At 43.3% G+C, this 18,528-nt stretch overlaps 1 protein-coding gene across 1 annotated transcript in view; it reads left to right on the forward strand.

The window, feature by feature from the left end:
* The window catches only part of DDX4 (DEAD-box helicase 4), a 169,409-nt gene that overhangs the window by 120,327 nt on the left and 30,554 nt on the right, over positions 1-18,528 (forward strand). The window contains exons 12-18 of the mRNA XM_073622831.1: positions 3,193-3,222; positions 3,452-3,490; positions 15,836-15,883; positions 15,959-15,988; positions 16,543-16,685; positions 17,645-17,797; positions 17,924-18,078. Of these exons, the coding sequence (XP_073478932.1) occupies positions 3,193-3,222; positions 3,452-3,490; positions 15,836-15,883; positions 15,959-15,988; positions 16,543-16,685; positions 17,645-17,797; positions 17,924-18,078 (598 nt within the window). The remainder of the gene's footprint in view (positions 1-3,192; positions 3,223-3,451; positions 3,491-15,835; positions 15,884-15,958; positions 15,989-16,542; positions 16,686-17,644; positions 17,798-17,923; positions 18,079-18,528) is intronic.

Consider the following 18,528-nt stretch of genomic DNA (forward strand, 5'->3'; position numbering starts at 1 on the left):
CTGAAAAGTGGTGCGTGCAAAATTATTCGGCCCCCTTACTTTCAGTGCAGCAAACTCACTCCAGAAGTTCAGCGAGGATCTCTGAATGATCCAATGTTGTCCTAAATGACTGATGGTGATAAATAGAATCCACCTGTGTGTAATCAAGTCTCTGTATAAATGCACCTGCTCTGTGATAGTCTCAGGGTTCTGTTGAAAGCGCAGAGAGCATCATGAAGACCAAGGAACACACCAGGCAGGTCCGTAATACTGTTGTGGAGAAGTTTAAAGCCGGATTTGGATACAAAAAGATTTCTCAAGCTTTAAACATCCCAAGGAGCACTGTGCAAGCGATCATTTTGAAATGGAAGGAGTATCAGACCACTGCAAATCTACCAAGACCTGGCTGTCCCTCTAAACTTTCGCTCGGACAAGGAGAAGACTGATCAGAGATGCAGCCAAGAGGCCCATGATCACTCTGGATGAACTGCAGAGAACTACAGCTGAGGTGGGAGAGTCTGTCCATAGGACAACAATCAGTCGTACACTGCACAAATCTGGCCTTTATGGAAGAGTGGCATAAAGAAAGCCATTTCTCAAAGATATCCATAAAAAGTCTCATCTAATGTTTGTCACAAGCCACCTGGGAGACACACCAAACATGTGGAAGAAGGTGCTCTGGTCCGATGAAACCAAAATCGAACTTTTTGGCCACAATGCAAAACGATATGTTTGGCGTAAAAGCAACACAGCTCATCACACTCAACACACCATCCCCACTGTCAAACATGGTGGTGGCAGCATCATGGTTTGGGCCTGCTTTTCTTCAGCAGGGACAGGGAAGATGGTTAAAATTGAGGGGAAGTTGGATGCAGCCAAATACCGGACCATTCTGGATGAAAACCTGTTGGAGTCTGCAAAAGACCTGAAACTGGGACGGAGATTTATCTTCCAAGAAGACAATGATCCCAAACATACAGCAAAATCTACAAAGGAATGGTTCACAAATAAACGTATCCAGGTGTTAGAATGGTCAAGTCAAAGTCCAGACCTGAATCCAATCGAGAATCTGTGGAAAGAGCTGAAAACTGCTGTTCACAAACGCTCTCCATCCAACCTCACTGAGCTCGAGCTGTTTTACAAGGAAGAATGGGCAAGAATTTCAGTCTCTCGATGTGCAAAACTGATAGAGACATACCCCAAGCGACTTGCAGCTGTAATCGCAGCAAAAGGTGGCTCTACAAAGTATTAACGCAAGGGGGCCGAATAATTTGGCATGCCCCACTTTTCATTTTTTTTATTAGTTAAAAAAGTTTCAAAAATCCAAAAGATTTCATTCCACTTCACAATTGTGTCCCACTTGTTGGTGATTCTTCACAAAAAATAAAAATTTTATATCTTTATGTTTGAAGCCTGAAATGTGGCAAAAGGTTGAAAAGTTCAAGGGGGCCGAATACTTTCGCAAGCCACTGTATATCACACACTTTTTCTTCCCCCTGAAAATCAGGGGGAAATCGTTTGTGCGTGTTATACGCCAATCCCTGCTACTTGGAGGGGACAAGCGCTGCTGGAGGACACAGAGCCGCGATCTCCTGTGTATTCGGCGCTGTCACACAGAGTCCTGCACCCCTGGCCCGGCATTGGACCACTGTTGTGTCCATCATATGAGCAGGGCAGGACTGTGAGTGACTGAGCACAGGATACACAGGAGATCGCGGATCTGTGTCATCCAGTGGCGCTTGTCCCCTCCAAGTAGCAGGGGTTGCTGCAACTGGGTGGTTCTGTGATGCAAGGAGAATGTACCTGAATGTATGTTATATCATCTGGTGGACATCGACCGTTAAAGAGGAACTGAACTGTGGTAACTAAAGAGGGCAAATGACACAAAGGTCAAAGAAGCGGTCACCAGAAATTCCCATGGTCTCCATGCAGCTTTCTTTCCCCCATTACTGACTGATTCTGCCAAACAAGCTGCTAAGACCTGTGCTCGTCCCCTTCAGCACTGGCGCGGCTGCAATCATTTGCAAAGGCAAGTCTGCAGATGTATACCATAGAGGCTGCAATCATGGGCATGTTAGAGGCTGCAATCATGTCGATGTTAGAGGCTGCAGATGGGCACTAAACAGGCTGCAATAATGGGCATAGATCAGGCTGCATTGATAGGCACTGGTGAGGCTGCAGAGCACTGACCCTTATTTTAAAATTTTAAGTTTTTTTTCTGAAACTTCCCTCTTAAAATTAATGTGCGTGTTATAAGCCGATAAATACGGTATTTAAAAATTGGCCTAGGTGAGCTTTCCCTCCCAGAAGCTCGGGAAGCAGTGCAGCAGATTGGAAGGTGTATATGCATTCTAAACTTAAGCTATTCTGAACCTTTATTGTTGATAAAGAACCTAATGACAAACCACGGTGCTTGGAGCCCATGATGCATGAAAAATTGACCTCCTATATTTACCGACAACCATACAAAGTATCTCAGGTTCTGGTGCCTGTGGCTAGATTACATTGAGCACTTGAACACCGACCACTTTCTTTTTTGATCGCTGGCCACGAACCAGTAGAAAGGCGCCACTGTTTGGACCTCATAGGACATCCCCCTCCCCCACCTCCCTCTCTCTTCTCTTTGCTCTTTTCACCTTTTTCTTTCCATTGCGCTTTTTGTCAACCTACTTATGAAACCTCACCAACGAAATACATTGTGAGCTCCTCTTCCCTGTTTTGGGGTGGTGTCTATTAGCTGGCTGTCAGGACTTCTCATGGGTCTGCAAGCCTTATACTATAGTATTAAAACATGCATTGTGCGCCTACCTATGGGAATCCCTGTCAACATTGTAATTACGCTTTTCTGCTTCCAATCTCTGCTCCCTCTGGTGTACTACATTTTTTGTTACTGTAGTTGCATTGCTTGTTTTATAACGCTTTATTCCTTTGTACAATAAAGTCCTTGATAAATCTAGCAAAACCTGATCTTCTATGCTCTGGCAGTGAACATGTGAATTATAAAATAAGTTACATTTACATAGTGGGATAGCAGCCAACACTACATAAGAAGCCCAAGCCTGACATCTGTGATGCACGTAACTGTAAAACACTGTACTCTTATGTTTTTAAGGTGGTATTACACTTGTAAAAGGTTTAAAACTTGCTGATATTTGCCTAGCGTTGAAGCAGATGCATATTCCTAAATTTACAAACTGCAAATCTTTTTTTCAGGTGATGATTCTGGAGAGTTTGGGGGAAGGGGTAAGTCTCTAGTTCTTTTCTCTTAGGCCTGATTCTCACCAATGCATTTTGCAGATTTGCACTACAGTCCATTTAACATCGTTCCCTATGGAATACGTTCTGTAGTGCAAATCTGAAAAAAGCACTAAAAATGCATATGTGTGAATCAGGCCTTACACTGCTCAAGTACATGATTTAATTTGTTTCAGTTTTTGAAGATGTGATAACAAAAGTTTCAATTTCACTTTAGGTGATCGAGAGTCAGACAGGGGAAGAGGTTTTGGAAGAGGTGAGTACATTGCAAAATATGCTTTGTATTTTGAGATGGCAGCATTGCCATTGCATTAAGTAATATGTGGAGTGAGGGAGCTGCATTAATTTGCTAGAATTTTGCCTAGGTATGTAGCCTTCTGAGTCGCTTCCCCCTTAAGAGGAAAGACAACTGATTTATTTTGGAAAATGGGTTGCTATGTCGATAGCCAGAGGGTTTAAAAAAAAAAAAAAAACACTGACCCCTACAAAGTGCATGCTCTCTTGTCTGTTAACAACGATTTATTTTTTCCCACGTTTGTCAGGCTGTTATCACCACAGCCAGCCTCCTTATTAGCAGTCATAGTGATAGGGCTGTAGTGGTTGCACAAGCTTTAGCACTGCCAGAAAGTATACATTTTTGCCCTGTCAGCAACATAGTAACTGAAAACAGCTTGTATGTTTAGCCACTTCCAGGTACCTCCATCTTTTTGTTTGAAGCGAGTCAATCTCGGGTTGCATTCGCAGTTGGCGAGTTTAAATCGCAGGCAAAATCTCAGTGATTCTGCCAACGATTCCAAATCGCATTACAATCGTGGCAAGTGTGAATGCCGCCCAAGTGAATTTGTTGTCTTGCCCTCTGTGAGGTAAGCACAGGTTCACTGTAAACTTTTTATAATATGGGGAGAAGATCTCTGAAGGGAAAAGTTGATTTTTCTTGTCTTATAGTAAGCAGAGCATATGCCCATGCACTGTCCCTCAGAGGACTGTTAGGCTGGCCATGCACTATGCATTACTTACAATCTCTGTACAGTCTTTTGGATATTTCAAAGCTAATATGAGGAAAACCTTAATTCTTCCCATTGAGCATGTACCCAGCCAAATTCGAATTTCCATCCACATATAGGCACAGTAGTTGTACAGCAGTCGATCTGATCGACTTCTGTACAATCAGCCTGCCGTGGTTTTGTGTAACAGTCTGTGCCACCAGCTAAAGCCAGTAGCACTGATCATAGTATCCTGACTGCATGGAAGTTCCTCTACTGTCCGAGCACAATAACATGCAGCGAGATTGGTTCCCCCATCCACCTTAACCACGTCCCACCCGTAGGACGTCATAAGATGTCCTGGACTTTGGAGATATCTGAATGATGCCTGCAATTACAGGCACAATTCAGATATAATTTTTTTTTGTCAGCTGGCGAATCACTCACATGTAAAAGCCATCTTAGCGGCTTGATTGCTTTTACAGGCAGTGGGAGGGGCCGCCCTTTGGTGCTTCTCCAGTCTGTCCCATGAGATTGGGGAGCTGGAGAATGAATCTAGAGACGCCGCCAGTGTACCATAGAGCTGGTTGTGGACCAGATGGTCCCCACCCATCTCTATGACCTTCGGAGGCCAGAAGCAATGTCATAACATCACTTCCGGTTCTGGCAGATGTAAACACTGCCATTTTTTTTTATTTGCTGGAAAGCCTGAGATCGATTTTATCTCTGGCTTTCTAGCATAGAGGAGATATGTGGGGACTTAGACCCCAGATCTCTCCCTAATGAGGACCTGTCATTCCTTATTCCTATTACACGCTGCGGGATGTTACCAGCCTGAACAGCTACTTGATCCGATTCACTCTCATGTCATCTATCAATATATACACCTATGAACATCAACTTTTGAGCAACTTTCAGGATTTGCCTCTCGGCCTCAGTGGAGCCTCAAGCATTTAGTTTACACCCACATTTCCTGGGCTTTTCTTTTCTTTTTGAAGAGAACAACATATATATACTCTTGGTGGAGTACAAAAACCCACTTCTACCTGTTTACATCATCTCCAACACATAGATGTTTGTTCAATTTGGAATCAAGAGCATACTGGGCAGACAGACTTTGTTATTGTCGCTGTTTTTAATCACAATTTTTATGGAATGTCAAGTCAGCCAATGCAGTGTTTAATATCTATTTAAAGCATACACTACCCCTGAGGAAGGAGTTTAATTGACTCTGAAAAGCGTCGGTTGAAAAAGTACTGCTTCAAAACTCTGTATATACACGATTGTAATACTGATGGATTTACATTCCTAAACAATAGATGTTATAGTTGTCGTTATATTTTATTATGTTAATTCAATAAATTATATTTGTACCAAGTATACCTCTTTTATGATTGCTACATGTGCCTGAAAAGTCCACCACTAGGGGACCCCCTTTGCTGTTACTTATTCCTATTACAAGGGATGTTTATGGTTCTTGTAATAGTAATAAAAGTGATCAATAAGTAAAAAATTGAAGGGACATGTAAACGGTATTCAGATCACACGTGAGGTATTGCTGCGATTTGTTAGAGAGAGAGCAATATTTGTAACAAACTAGTAACCTGTAAAAAAAATTAAACCGTCGCCTGTGGAGATTAAGTACTGTAGTTTGGCGCCATTCCGCGACTTTGCACAATTTTAAAGCGTGATAGTATCTATTTACTTAGCTTAACACCTTTTTATATTTTATCAAACGCAAATCCCTATGCTGGTACGTCGGCTTCTTTAAGAGCCATATCAGGCAGAAAGTGCACGCCTGCTGCACAGCGGGGGACCCAAATCGCTGCCGGCCACACACGATCGTGGGCATGAGAGCCAAAACGGGGAGTTGTATGTGTGAACACACAAATCCCCATTCTGACAGGTGAGGAGACACAGATAATTTGTTCCTAGTAATTTGGAACAGCGATCTGTCTCCTCCAGTCGGTCCCATCCTCTCAGCAACACACAAGGGAACTCATTTAACCCCTTGATTGCCCCCTAGTGTTAACCCCTTCCCTGCCAGTGACATTTACACAGTAATCAATAAGTTTTTATAGCACTGATCACTATATAAGCGTCAATGGTCCCAAAAATGTGTCAAGTGTCTAATCTGTCTGCCGCAGTCCCGCTAAAAATCGCAGATCACTGCCATTAGTAGTAAAAAAAAAAAGCCGCAAATCTATCCCCCTATATTTGTTGTGGCTAAAGTCTGCACCAATTACTAAAAATAAAATACCTGTGTTTTATTATATAAAGTGCTGCTCCCCTTGTAGAGTGGTGTGCTCCAATTGACATAGAAAGTGAAATAGGGGGCGCTAATGTAACTGGTCAGATGACCATAAATGATCCTACACCAATCACAAAATATAAATTAACATAAAGACAGTAATGTCCATCTTTTCAGCAATATAAAGAAAACTGATAGCTGAATCAGGTGATCATAAATATGCATGCATCAATAGAATTCCTATTCAAATGTCCATCTGTGTAACAATGTGTAGAAAGACTTGATATAAGGGTCCCAACAAATTGAATATAATAAGAAAATACATATAAATTCAACACACAAATCTTGCAACTGTGATGTTATCTTCCAATAAATTTGATAGTGATCCTTCACCAAAATTTGAAAATCGACACCCAAAGTGAACAGATAAGTAATCTGCTTACCAGAAAAACATGACTTCTTTAATTAAAAAGAAAGTCAAACACGCTTATGCAGGATAGTGCCTGCTCACATGGACTTAGCCTGGAGATATATAGGAACCTTCCTCCTCATGGATATATGCAGGATATACAAAAAAGAATGGAGGACATCCATAGCATAATACCGTTAATTAAAAATAGAATGTGTAAAAATATAGCCAAATGGCTCCTTACATTTAAAAGTGCCTCTCCCGGCACTGGGGCTGCTAGCTTATCGTCACAGGCGGTGTGTGTATGTCAGCCTCGCGTCCACCTCCGTGGATAGCATGCGTTCCACCCGCTACTATCGACAACCAGGAGGTCCGGAAGTGGCGTAGAGTAGTGTGACCAGGTACCGCCTCGACATACGTTTCGTGATTACGTCTTCAGGAAGTGCTTCCTGAAGATGGACATTTTGAATATTAATTCTATTGATGCATAAATATTTATGATCACCTGATTCAGCTATAATAGTTTTCTTTATATTGCTGCACAGATGGTCATTACTGTCTTTCTTATGTTAATTTATATTTTGTTTTTGGTGTAGGATCATTTATGGTCATCTGACCAGTTACATTAGTGCCCCCTATTTCACTTTCTATATCCCCCTATATTGTAGACGCTATAACTTTTGCACAAACCAATCAATATACCCTTATTGCTAATTGTTTTTGCCAAAAATATGTAGAAGAATACATATTGGCCTAAACTGATGAAGATTTTTTTTTTTTTTTTTTTATTTATCGTACATCATGGGACAAAGAGCCTTAAGTGATTACTTAATGGGTTATGGACCACCTTTAGGTGATGGACACTGGTAAGCCCAATACAGGAAGTTCACTCCCTATATAACCCCTCCTCCTTCCAGGAGCACATGAGTTTTTTCGCCAGTGTCTAAGGTGTTGGTCACGAGTGAAGATGTGCTCTGAGGAGTTCCAGGAGGGATCTATGCTGGTTTTAAATAACCTCCACGCACCGGATCCATCCCAGCCACTAAGGCCTAAGGATGGTACCCGGGCCTCGCATAGAAGAACGAGGCTTTGCCTGTAAGCCTCTCTTTTGAGGGCTTGACCCCAGGAACCAGGACTCTTTTTGGTCATGCTACATTACCTAAAGTTGCTCCTGAGGGGTACTATACAGGTCCAAAGGAGTGGAACCCCTATTAAGGGACCCGGTCTTTGAAGGTTTACTAACGCTACCCGCCATGATGGATGAAGTTTGGATCTGTCTGTTTTCAGCAGTACCCTGTAGCGAGGAAAAGGTAAGGGAAAAAGCTTGGGAACTGAAAGAAGTCCACCTATGCTTTTTTCCTCCATATGAAAAACCTTGTAATGCCTTAAAATCTCAGCAGCTCTGTGTCCAACTTTAAACAGCATGTGTGTGTCCCAGCAGCAGGAGGGGGTTCTTAATTGAACAGAAGTGTTCCTCTCCCCCTGGGGAAATTAAGGGGCTGGGGGTACAGCAGATTATCTATAATGGCTCCTGTGTAAAACACTAATTGCCTCATACTTCTGAGAACACACCCCCCCCTCCTCAGAGGGGTGCGGTGACGGCTTCCTATGGATATTTAAACACTCACATTTTGTTGTCAGACTGCCGTTTTAATAAGCCTTGTTTTGCCCTAGCCTGTATATTTCAAAGACCACTTGCATATAGAAAGCATAGAGATTCTGAAGCACCAGCGGCAATCACAGACCCTCCTCTTCATCGGGTCTGCATTGCAGACCCGAATGCCGTGCCGCCCGTGCGTGCGCGGACTAAGGTTCACTTAAAAAAGGAGGGCGGGTACTGGAAGGGGCCTGGCTTAAGGCAGGCGGCACCATGTGCAGGAATCAGCTTCCACGTGGCGCACAGCTGAGGACGCCTATCAGGTTTACACCTGCAGTGTGTTAAAAAAGACGTTCTCATTGTCAGAAAATCTCTTTTAGAGCAACTGAAGAGAAGTCATCTGTCACACAGGAACGCTGGGGCATGTAAGGGATGTATGTAGGCATTTCCAGTACAGGAAATACATTGTTACTCAGCGTCAAGCTTATCTTTATGGTGAAATTGTTTTGCTAGACTATTGCTCAGCAAGTAGTACATTTTTACTAGAGTGCCACTGCTTTTGTGCTTAGCACTATGGCTTCCAGAGTTACCACAAAGGTACCAAAAATTCCACCCCCAGGCGCTGAGAACTCCAGTCTGCCTCCACACTGTCATCCTCTCCGGAGATACCAGTTATGGCAAGCCAAGGTGAGTCATTGGAACCAATTGGTGCAACTGCTTCTTACACTTCAGCCCCTGTATAAGTGACTGAAGATGCATTTTTCTCTGCCCTGCAGGGCCCAGAACAGTGATGGCGAACCTTGACACCCCAGATGTTTTGGAACTACATTTCCCATGATGCGCATGCACCCTGCAGTGTAGTTGAGCATCATGGGAAATGTAGTTCCAAAACACTTGGGGTGCCAAGGTTCGCCATCACTGGCCTTGAAGGAAGATTAGTGGCTTTAATTGCATCCTCCGTCCAACCAGATAGGAAGCGTGCCAGATCCCCCTTTCCCACCTCAAACCCTTTACCAAGGGAACAGTGGGCACAGGATGAGTTATTACCCTCAGGCGATCACTGGGAAAAACAAGCCGATTATTCCTCTCCGGAGGAAACAACAGTTGATGAACCTTTTTCAGCCTCGCAATCTGAGAGATTGTTGGTACAAACTCTTACGGAGATGGTTCGTTCCACTTTCATGCTACCCCTAACAGAGTCAGCTGAAAGTTCGGTTTCTTCCTTGGGTTCTTTAAAGCCCTTACAGCCTTTTCGTGCGTTTCCGGTCCATGCATTACTAGAAAAGCTTATTTAGGCTGAATGGGATCACCCGGATAAGCATTTTCTCCCTCCAAAGAGCTTCTCAGTTCTCTATCCCACGGAGGAGAAATTCACCAAAGAATGGAAAGTACCAGCAGTTGACGCTACGAACAAAAATTTAACTTGTCCAGTAAACAATGCACAAATTCTTAAAGATCCAACAGATAAAAAAAATTGGAATTCCTGTTAAAATCCTCTTTTTCCTTGGCAGGTGCGGTTACTCAGCCTGCAGTTGCAATAATAGGCATCTGTCAGTCCCTAAAGGACCAGTTTAGACAGGCCCTTAAAGAGGTCCCTGCATACAGGTCACGATTTGGCCAAACTACCAAGAGTGCGATGTCTTGTCATAGACGCCATGAAAGAATCTATTCACCAGGCGCCCCGCCTTGCGCTGGTACACATGCGTAGGACCCTGTGGTAAAAAAAAAAATTTTTTTTTTTTTTTTTTTTTGTCAGCCGAAGCAGGGCCTAGAAGGAAAATTAGCAACTTTAATCGCATCCGCCATCCATAAGGATAGGAAGAGTTGGATTCCCCTTCCCCACCTTTTAGACCCCTTATCAAGAGAACAGTGGGTAGAGGGTGAGGGGTTACCATCAGGTAATCAGGACAAAAGGTATACCGATTACTCTTCTGCGGAGGAAACAACGGTAGATGATCCTTTTTCAGCCTTGCAATCTGAGAGATTGCTGGTACAATCTCTTACTGGATGGTTCGTGCCTCTTAAAAGCTACCTCCTAGCAGAGTCAGCTGATAGTTCTGTTTCTTCTTTAGGTTTTTTAAAACCTTCACAGCCTTTTTAGGTGTTTCCTGTACATGCACAGAAGAGCAAGCTTTGGGGTTTTATTCAACAGATCCATTCTAGATCTAAAGAATCTAAATCAGTTCCTGAAGATCTGCTCCTTTAAATGGAGTCAAACAGGTCAGTAGTTTCTATCCTACAAGGAGGAGATCTTCTGGCGTCTATCGACATCAGGGATGCATATCTGCATGTCCCTATATTTTTCGCTCACCAAAGGTCTTTGCGGTCCGAAGTAGAACAGCATTTCGGTTTGTAGCCTTGCCCTTCGGGCCAGCTACAGCACCCTGAGTGTTCACAAAAGTGCTGGCCCCACCTCTAGCCAGGTTAAGGGCACAGGGCATAACAGTCTTGGCGTACTTAAATGATCTATTGCTTATAAACCAGTCGATGGCTCGTTTGGAGCAAAGTATATGCATTACAACCAATTACCTGAAAAATCTGGGTTGGATTCTCAACCTAGAGAATTCTTCTTTACCGCTAAATAAGCTAGAGTATTTGGGTCTGATCATAGCTACAGCCCAGAAAAAGGTGTTCTAGGCTCAGTCAAAAATCAACTCCATACATAGCCTTTGCATGAAGTTGTTAGGAAAGATGGTGGCTTCATTCGAAGCATTCCCCTATGCCCAGTTCCATTCAAGATTGTTGCAAAACAGTATCCTGTCTGCTTGGAACAAAATGATCCAAGCTTTGGACTTGCTAATGCGGGTGTCCCAAAGCCTCAGTTGGTTACTAACCCAGAATCTGCTGAAAGGAAAATCCTTCAGACCAATTATCTGGAAAGTAGTAACAGATGCCAGCCTTTCAGGCTGGGGAGCAGTGTTAGATAAGACGACTGTCCAGGGACAGTGGTCAAGAACCAAAAGAGCCTTGCCCATCGACATCCTAGAGATTCGGGCAGTGCGTCTGGCTCTGAAGGCCTGGACTTCCAGGTTAAGGGATTGTCCTGTCAGGATCCAGTCCGACAATGCCACAGCTGTGGCCTATATCGATCACCAAGGGGGCACTAAGAGTCTCCCAGCACAGAGAGTGGTGAACCATATTCTAACTTGGGCAGAAAGGACTGTTCCGTGCCTATCGGCAGTCTGCATTTCGAGAGTAGAGAATTGGCAGGCCGACTACTTGAGTCACCAGCAGTTATTCCCGGGGGAATCGTCTCTTCACCCCAACATTTTTTGGGCTGCTTGCCAAAGATGGGGGACTCCGGACGTAGAACTTTCCAGCGTCCAGATTCAACATGAAGTTAACTTTGTATCCAGGACAAGGGATCCACTCGCAAGCGGAACAGATGCGTTGGTGACCCCATGGGATCAGTTCTCACTGATCTATGCATTCCCCCTATTCAGTTGCTGCCACAACTTCTTTGCAGGATCAAGCTGTAAAGAAAGCCAGTAATTCTGGTAGCACCAGTATGGCCCCAGAAGGTCATGGTATGCAGAAATTGTAAAGATGGCAGTTGAGAATCCATGGTCCCTTCCACTAAGGCCAGACCTGCTCTTACAGGGGCCGATATTCCATCCTACTTTACAAACGCTAAATTTAACGGCCTGGCTATGGAAACCCACATTCTGAAGAAACGTGGGCTTTCCGGGTCAGTTGTCTCTACTTTGATTAATGCAAGGAACCATCTTCCAGAACTATACATTATAGTCTGGAGGGTTCATGTTTCCTGGTGTGAATCCACGGGTTGGCACCCTCGGAGATATATCATAGGCAGAATTCTTGCCTTTTTACAATAAGGCGTAGAGATGAAATTGGCCTTGAGTACTATTAAGGGCCAGGTCTCAGCCTTATCGATCTTATTTCAAAGACCGCTTTCTACGCATTCTTTAGTCCGGGGTTTTATGCAGTGATGGGATGATGCGGATTAATCCGCCACCTTTGAGTCCTTGGAACTTAAACTTTTGTCAGTGTTACAAAAACAGCCATTTGAACCGATAGAGCATATTCGTTTAGTGTTTCTGACAAGGAAGCTGGTGTTCTTGGTTGCTATATCCACAGCAAGGAGGGTTTTGGAATCTGCTGCTCTTTCGTGTTAAGAGCCATATTTGATGAGGACAGAGTGGTGTTACGCTCTCGTCCAGACTTTTTACCAAAAGTGGTTTCGGGTTTTCACCTGAACCAAGATATTGTCCTGCCATTGTTTTTTCCAAAACCATGTTCCAGGGAAGAGAAGTCACTACATTGTCTTGATGTGGTGAGAGCAGTGAAAATCTATTTAAAGACAACTGTTCAGATTCGTAAGACTGATGTCTTATTTATTCTGCCAGAGGGTTCTAAGAAAGGACAGGCAGCGTCAAAATCCACTGTCGCTAAGTGGTTTCGGCAAGTTATAATTCAAACTTAGAATTTAAGGGGTAAGATTCCCCCTTTTCAAGTTAAGGCGCCCTCTACCAGGGCGGTTAGTGCTTTTTGGGCAGTGCGTCACCAGGCCTCCATGGCTCAGATCTGTAAGGCCGCAACTTGGTTCATACATTCACAAAATTTTATCAGGTGGATGTAAGGAGGTATGAGGATATCGCCTTTGGGCGCAGTGTGCTGCAGGCAGCAGTATAAGTCCTCAAGTCTGGGGGTACCCTGCGGGTTGTGTCTCCCTCCCCTCAAGTAGCATTGCTATGGGATGTCCCATTAAGTAATTAATTACTTAAGGCTCTGTGTCCCATGATGTATGATAAAGAAAATAGGATTTTTATAACGGCTTACCTGTAAAATCCTTTTCTTTGAGTACATCATGGGACACAGAGGTCCTTCCCCTCTTTTGGGCTTTAACCACTTCCCGACCGGGCCATAGCCGAAAGACAGCTACAGCACGGTCGGGTTTTTCCAGAATGTTGCTCTCGCGCGCACCCGGGAACATCAGTGACCGCCGGATCACGGTAAATAGCCGCTGATGGCGGCCGTTTACCACGTGATCGTTCCGTCAAATGACGGAGCGACCACTTGTAAACAAACCGGCATCGCGTCGTGACGCCGGTTCCTCCCTCCCCTCTCTGTACCGATCGGTACAGTGCGAGGCGAGAGGGGGAGAGATGGCAGCAGCGCTGTGGGCACTAAACATCCAGCCCACAGCACTGCAATCAGTGCCAATGCTCTGCAACACTGGGCAGTGCTCTGCAACACTGGCCAGTGCTCTGCAACACTGGCCAGTGCTCGCCAATACTTGCCAATACTCTGCAAAAATTTTAACAGAAACACAGAATTTTTTTTTTTTTTTTTCACCGAATTTTCAGTATTTTTTGATTTATAACACAAAAAGTAAAAAACCCAGCGGTTATTAAATACCACCAAAAGAAAGCTCTATTTGTGGGGAAAAAAGTACAAAAATCTCATATGGGTACAGTGTTGTATGACTGAGTAATTATTCCAATTTCGAGAGCACCGAAAGCTGAAAATTGGTCTGGTTAGAAAGGGGGTTTAAGTGCCCAGTGGGCAAGTGGTTAAGGGAGTGTTCCCATTTAAAAAAAAAAAAAAAATTAAAAGTCAGCAGCTACAAATACTGCAGCTGCTGACTTTTAATCGGGCACTTACCTGTCCCTGGGTCCAGCGATGCGGGGGATCGAAGCCCCGCTCATCCCCCCCACCGCTCGGCGGCGCCGGCATTTTAACTGTGGGCGCCCGGCTGTGGCTTCACAGCCGGGCACCCACTGCGCATGCGCGAGCGGCGCCGTAATTGGCCGCTCAGTCATCTGGGACCTGTAATGGGTCCCAGATGATTGACAAGAGGGAGGGAGCCGAGCTGAGCCCTTCCTGTGCCGAGGGGGAAGTGATGTCACCAGCCCAGGCACTGAAAGAGGCAGACTACGAGGGACCCTCTAGCAACAGGCATTTAGAGGTGAGTAAAAAAAAAAATTCCAAATGTGTGTGGTTTTTTTTTTTTTTTTTTTTTTTTTTTGGAACATTCATGCTTTTTTTTGGGTGGAACACCACTTTAAGTATATTGCTTTGCTACAAAAAACTGATGTGCTCCTGGAAGGAGGAGTTATGTAGGGAGTGAACTTTTTGTATTGGGTATACTAGTGTCCATCACCTGAAGGTGGCCCATAACCCATTAAGTACTTAAGGCTCTGTGTCCCATGATGTACTCCAAGAAAAGGATTTTACAGGTAAGCTGTTATAAAAATCCTATTTTTGTTTTTTTTTGGATATTATAGCAAAGTAAATTTTTTTTCAAAATTGTCGCTCTTTTTTTGTTTATAGCACAAAAAATAAAAACCGCAGAGGTGATAAACTACCGCCAAAAGAAAGCTCTATTTGTGGGGAAAAGATGTCAATTTTGTTTTGGTACATCGTTGCACGACCATGCAATTATTAAAGCAAAAAATGGCCTGTTCATTAAGGGGGAAAATCTTCCAGGGCTGAAGTGGTTAAATTGTTTTGTATATTTGGGGACTTTAAGTAATTTTTCTAGCAAAAAAGTTTTTTTGAGAGAGATGTCAGAATTGGCCCGGTAGGCACGTGCTTAAATGTGCTGATGGGGGAATTGGGTCTTTTTGGTTGAACGAAGAATCGTGAATAATTTATCGCCACAAGTCCGTTGATTGTGACTCATCTTTCAAACAAATATTTGCATTTCTGTGCAAAATTTATTTTGCTTTTTTTTCTTTTTTTTTTTTTAAGTCAACAATATTCAACAACTTGACGAATTACCCCTGGCTGTTAAAGTGGTTGTAAAGTCAGGATTTTCATCTTAATGCATTCTATGCATTAAGATAAACCTTCAGTGTGCAGCAGACTCCCCCCTAAAACTTACCCGAGTCCCATCGCTATCCAGCACTGTGCACGATTGCCTCGGCTGTCCGGGACCCCCCCTCCTGATTAGCTGAAACAAAGCCGCGCCATTGACTCCTGTTGCTGTCAATTAAAGTCCGCCAATCAGGAGAGGGGCTGGGCCGAACCACGGCTCTGTGTCTGAATGGACACATAGCTGCTGCTTAGCGTCCCCATAGCAAGCTGCTTGCTGTGGGGGCATTCAACAGGAGGGAGGGGCAAAGAGAGCTGGCGAGAGACCTGAGAAAACGAGGATTGGGGCTGTTCTGTGCAAAACCACCACACAGAGCAGGCAAGTATGACATGGTGGTTTTTAAAGAAAAAGACTTTATCACTTTAACGTTTGATGCATGTTAAAAATTGAGCGGTACATCTTTACTGTGGGTGGTATTTCTAGTAACTGCAAACTAGTAAACTGATGGTAGGAACTTCCTTCTGAGCCTTTCCTACTGCTGATTTGAGCCTTTGAAAAGGTTAAACCCTCTTTTATTTCACAGGTGGATTTAGAGGGAAAAATGAAGATGTAGGGGTGGAATCTGGTAAAGGTAATAAAACTTTTTATATATGAATATTTGAAACACTTTTTTTTTGTTTGGAAATAACATTTTTATTTTCTTAAGGTCAAGAGGGATTGGACCGTTCTGAACAAGGTAAGCGATTGGTTGACCTTTTCTTACAGGTTTAGCTCACCTATGCCAAAAACTGCCTGTAGCAAATAAGGAACATCTGTAGATAAAAAAACTACAGCTTTGACCAATGTTAAACAGTATTCTTTGCTATAGGTGTAGGCCTTTTGTGTATCTCTTGAATCCTGAGAAACTCCCAGTGGTGACATCCCTCGCATGCACGCTCTCTTCTGTTGCAGTAGCTCTGAGCTTGATGCTGCGTTGGACAGAATAGTGGACCTCAAATATACTGGTGTTTTTGAGCTTTTGTTCCTGGTATGGTGGGGAATGTCTATTCAACATTCTAAGAACAAGGCATGGCAGTATGATGCAATTTCAGAGAGTTTTTAAGCCAGGCTTCAGGAGGTATGTAAATAGCCTACACAAATCCACAGCCACTCCTATCTGCATGAGTAGTTTTTTTTTTTTTTTGGTCAAGTTGAACTAACCTCTACTGTAACAAAAAAGCATTGTGTTATGTAAAGTTAAAATGTGTGTGTGTGTATATAATTTTTTTTTTTTTTTTTTTCTACTAACAGGTCCAAGGGTGACCTATATTCCACCCCCTCCACCTGAAGCTGAAGCTGATATTTTTAAACATTACCAGACCGGCATTAACTTTGACAAATATGATGACATTGTGGTTGAGGTCTCTGGAAGTGATGTTCCACCAGCAATACTGGTTTGTCTTAAGTTTTTTTTTTTTTTTTTTTTTTTTTTTTTGTGGTTTATGAAATTGTCATTGCTGTTAAAATGACATTTTATACTTTTTAAAGCGCACCCGTCTCCTCATGCAAAAGAGAACATGCACGCATGGGAGGTGTTGCTGTGAAAGTCGAGAGCTGTACAGCTTGGTCTGTTAAAAGATGACTCCCTGCCTGGATCACCAGGTGGAAATAATTTAAACGATCAGGGGTCTAAATATCTCCCCTTTGAGACAGGGACTAAGGACACAGATTGCCCTGTCCCTTTCTCTGCAGCCTCAGCTGTACTGGAGATGAATGGACAAGAAGACAGGCTCCTCTCCATTCATAAACTGAAGCATTTGGAAAAGGAAGGAGCCGGTAAATGACATGTATATCGTCGCCTTCCTCTGCTCTCCATCCTGACAGATCTGGGGGGGGCGCACGGGGAGAGAGAGCGAGGACCCGGAAAGCTAAAGGAACACACAGGGGATAGTCAGGGGCTTAGACAGCTGCTTTATTCAAAGGCCATACAGGTTGATCGGTGCTTGTAAATGCCCACACTGATCACCTGCCAGGTTGCCTGGCCCCCCTGCTACACTGAGGATGCCTGGCTCGAGAGATCAGGTATCGGATTAAGGATTAGAGCATTTGCCGGAGTACTGATACTCGTGCAAATGCTGGTTATCGGCACCGATACTAGTATTGGTGCAACACTAGGTCTGACTATAAGGGAAGGAGGGAGAGGAGGATGTGCCCAGTAGGCAAATGGTTAAGAAAAGTTCAAGGTGCAAATTGAACTTTTGAACTTGCTTTAAAATGTGCTTGAGTATGTTTTTATTGATCTGAATAGGAAAGTTGTCATAATGAAGAATATAGGTGTGAATAAGCCCCTAGCAGATTATGACCTTTTCTTCCCCTGCATATTTATGCCTGTGTAAAATCTTCATCTTTGTAGACATTTGAGGAAGCAAATCTTTGTGACACGCTAGCAAAAAATGTGTGCAAAGCTGGATATGTGAAATTGACTCCTATACAGAAACACAGTATACCTATTGTCGTGGCTGGTCGTGATTTAATGGCTTGTGCACAGACGGGATCTGGAAAAACGGTATTTGATTTTTAACATGCTGCATAATTTTGGTTGCTTTCTTATTGAATAACATGATTTTAACCCTTTTGTGACCAATAGGCATATTTTTGTTCCTCATTTTTATCTTGTGTAATATTTTTTCAGGCGGCTTTTCTTTTGCCTATTTTGTCTCACTTGATGGCTAAAGGCGTTGAGTCTAGTGCGTTTCAAGCATTAAAAGAGCCAGAAGCAATTATTGTTGCTCCTACAAGAGAACTGATTAACCAGATCTATCTAGATGCTCGTAAATTTGCGTATGGGTAGGTATCGTTGACTTCTGAGACATGGTTTATTGTTTCTTGTGTAGATTTTAAATGTGGGGATTAGCAAGTTCAGTCAGAAAAATAGTGCACTCAAAAATTAATATCTGCTAAAGTAGTTTTAAAACAAAGGACACAGGAATTAATTGATGGATTATACTGCTCTTTATTGGTTTGGACACTGACGCAAACAAAGTTTTGGGACAATCCACTATAACCTTTCCTACTCCCAGCATGCCTCAGCTTTTTGTTAGTGGCCAGGAGGATGCATTCGTTTTCTTTACTCTTTAGTACTCTTTTTCTTGCATTTTTTAATTTTTTTTTTCTTTATGCGTTTTTTTAACAAGTCTTTACTTAGCAGCTATTTGGATCAGCATATCCTCACAACATTCTTGGAGGATATATCTGGACCGCATGATTGTAGGGCTTTGCCTAGAATGTTTCCTTAGG

This window comes from Aquarana catesbeiana, linkage group LG01 (assembly GCF_042186555.1).
Source record: "Aquarana catesbeiana isolate 2022-GZ linkage group LG01, ASM4218655v1, whole genome shotgun sequence".
In the NCBI taxonomy this organism is placed as follows: Eukaryota; Metazoa; Chordata; class Amphibia; order Anura; family Ranidae; genus Aquarana; species Aquarana catesbeiana.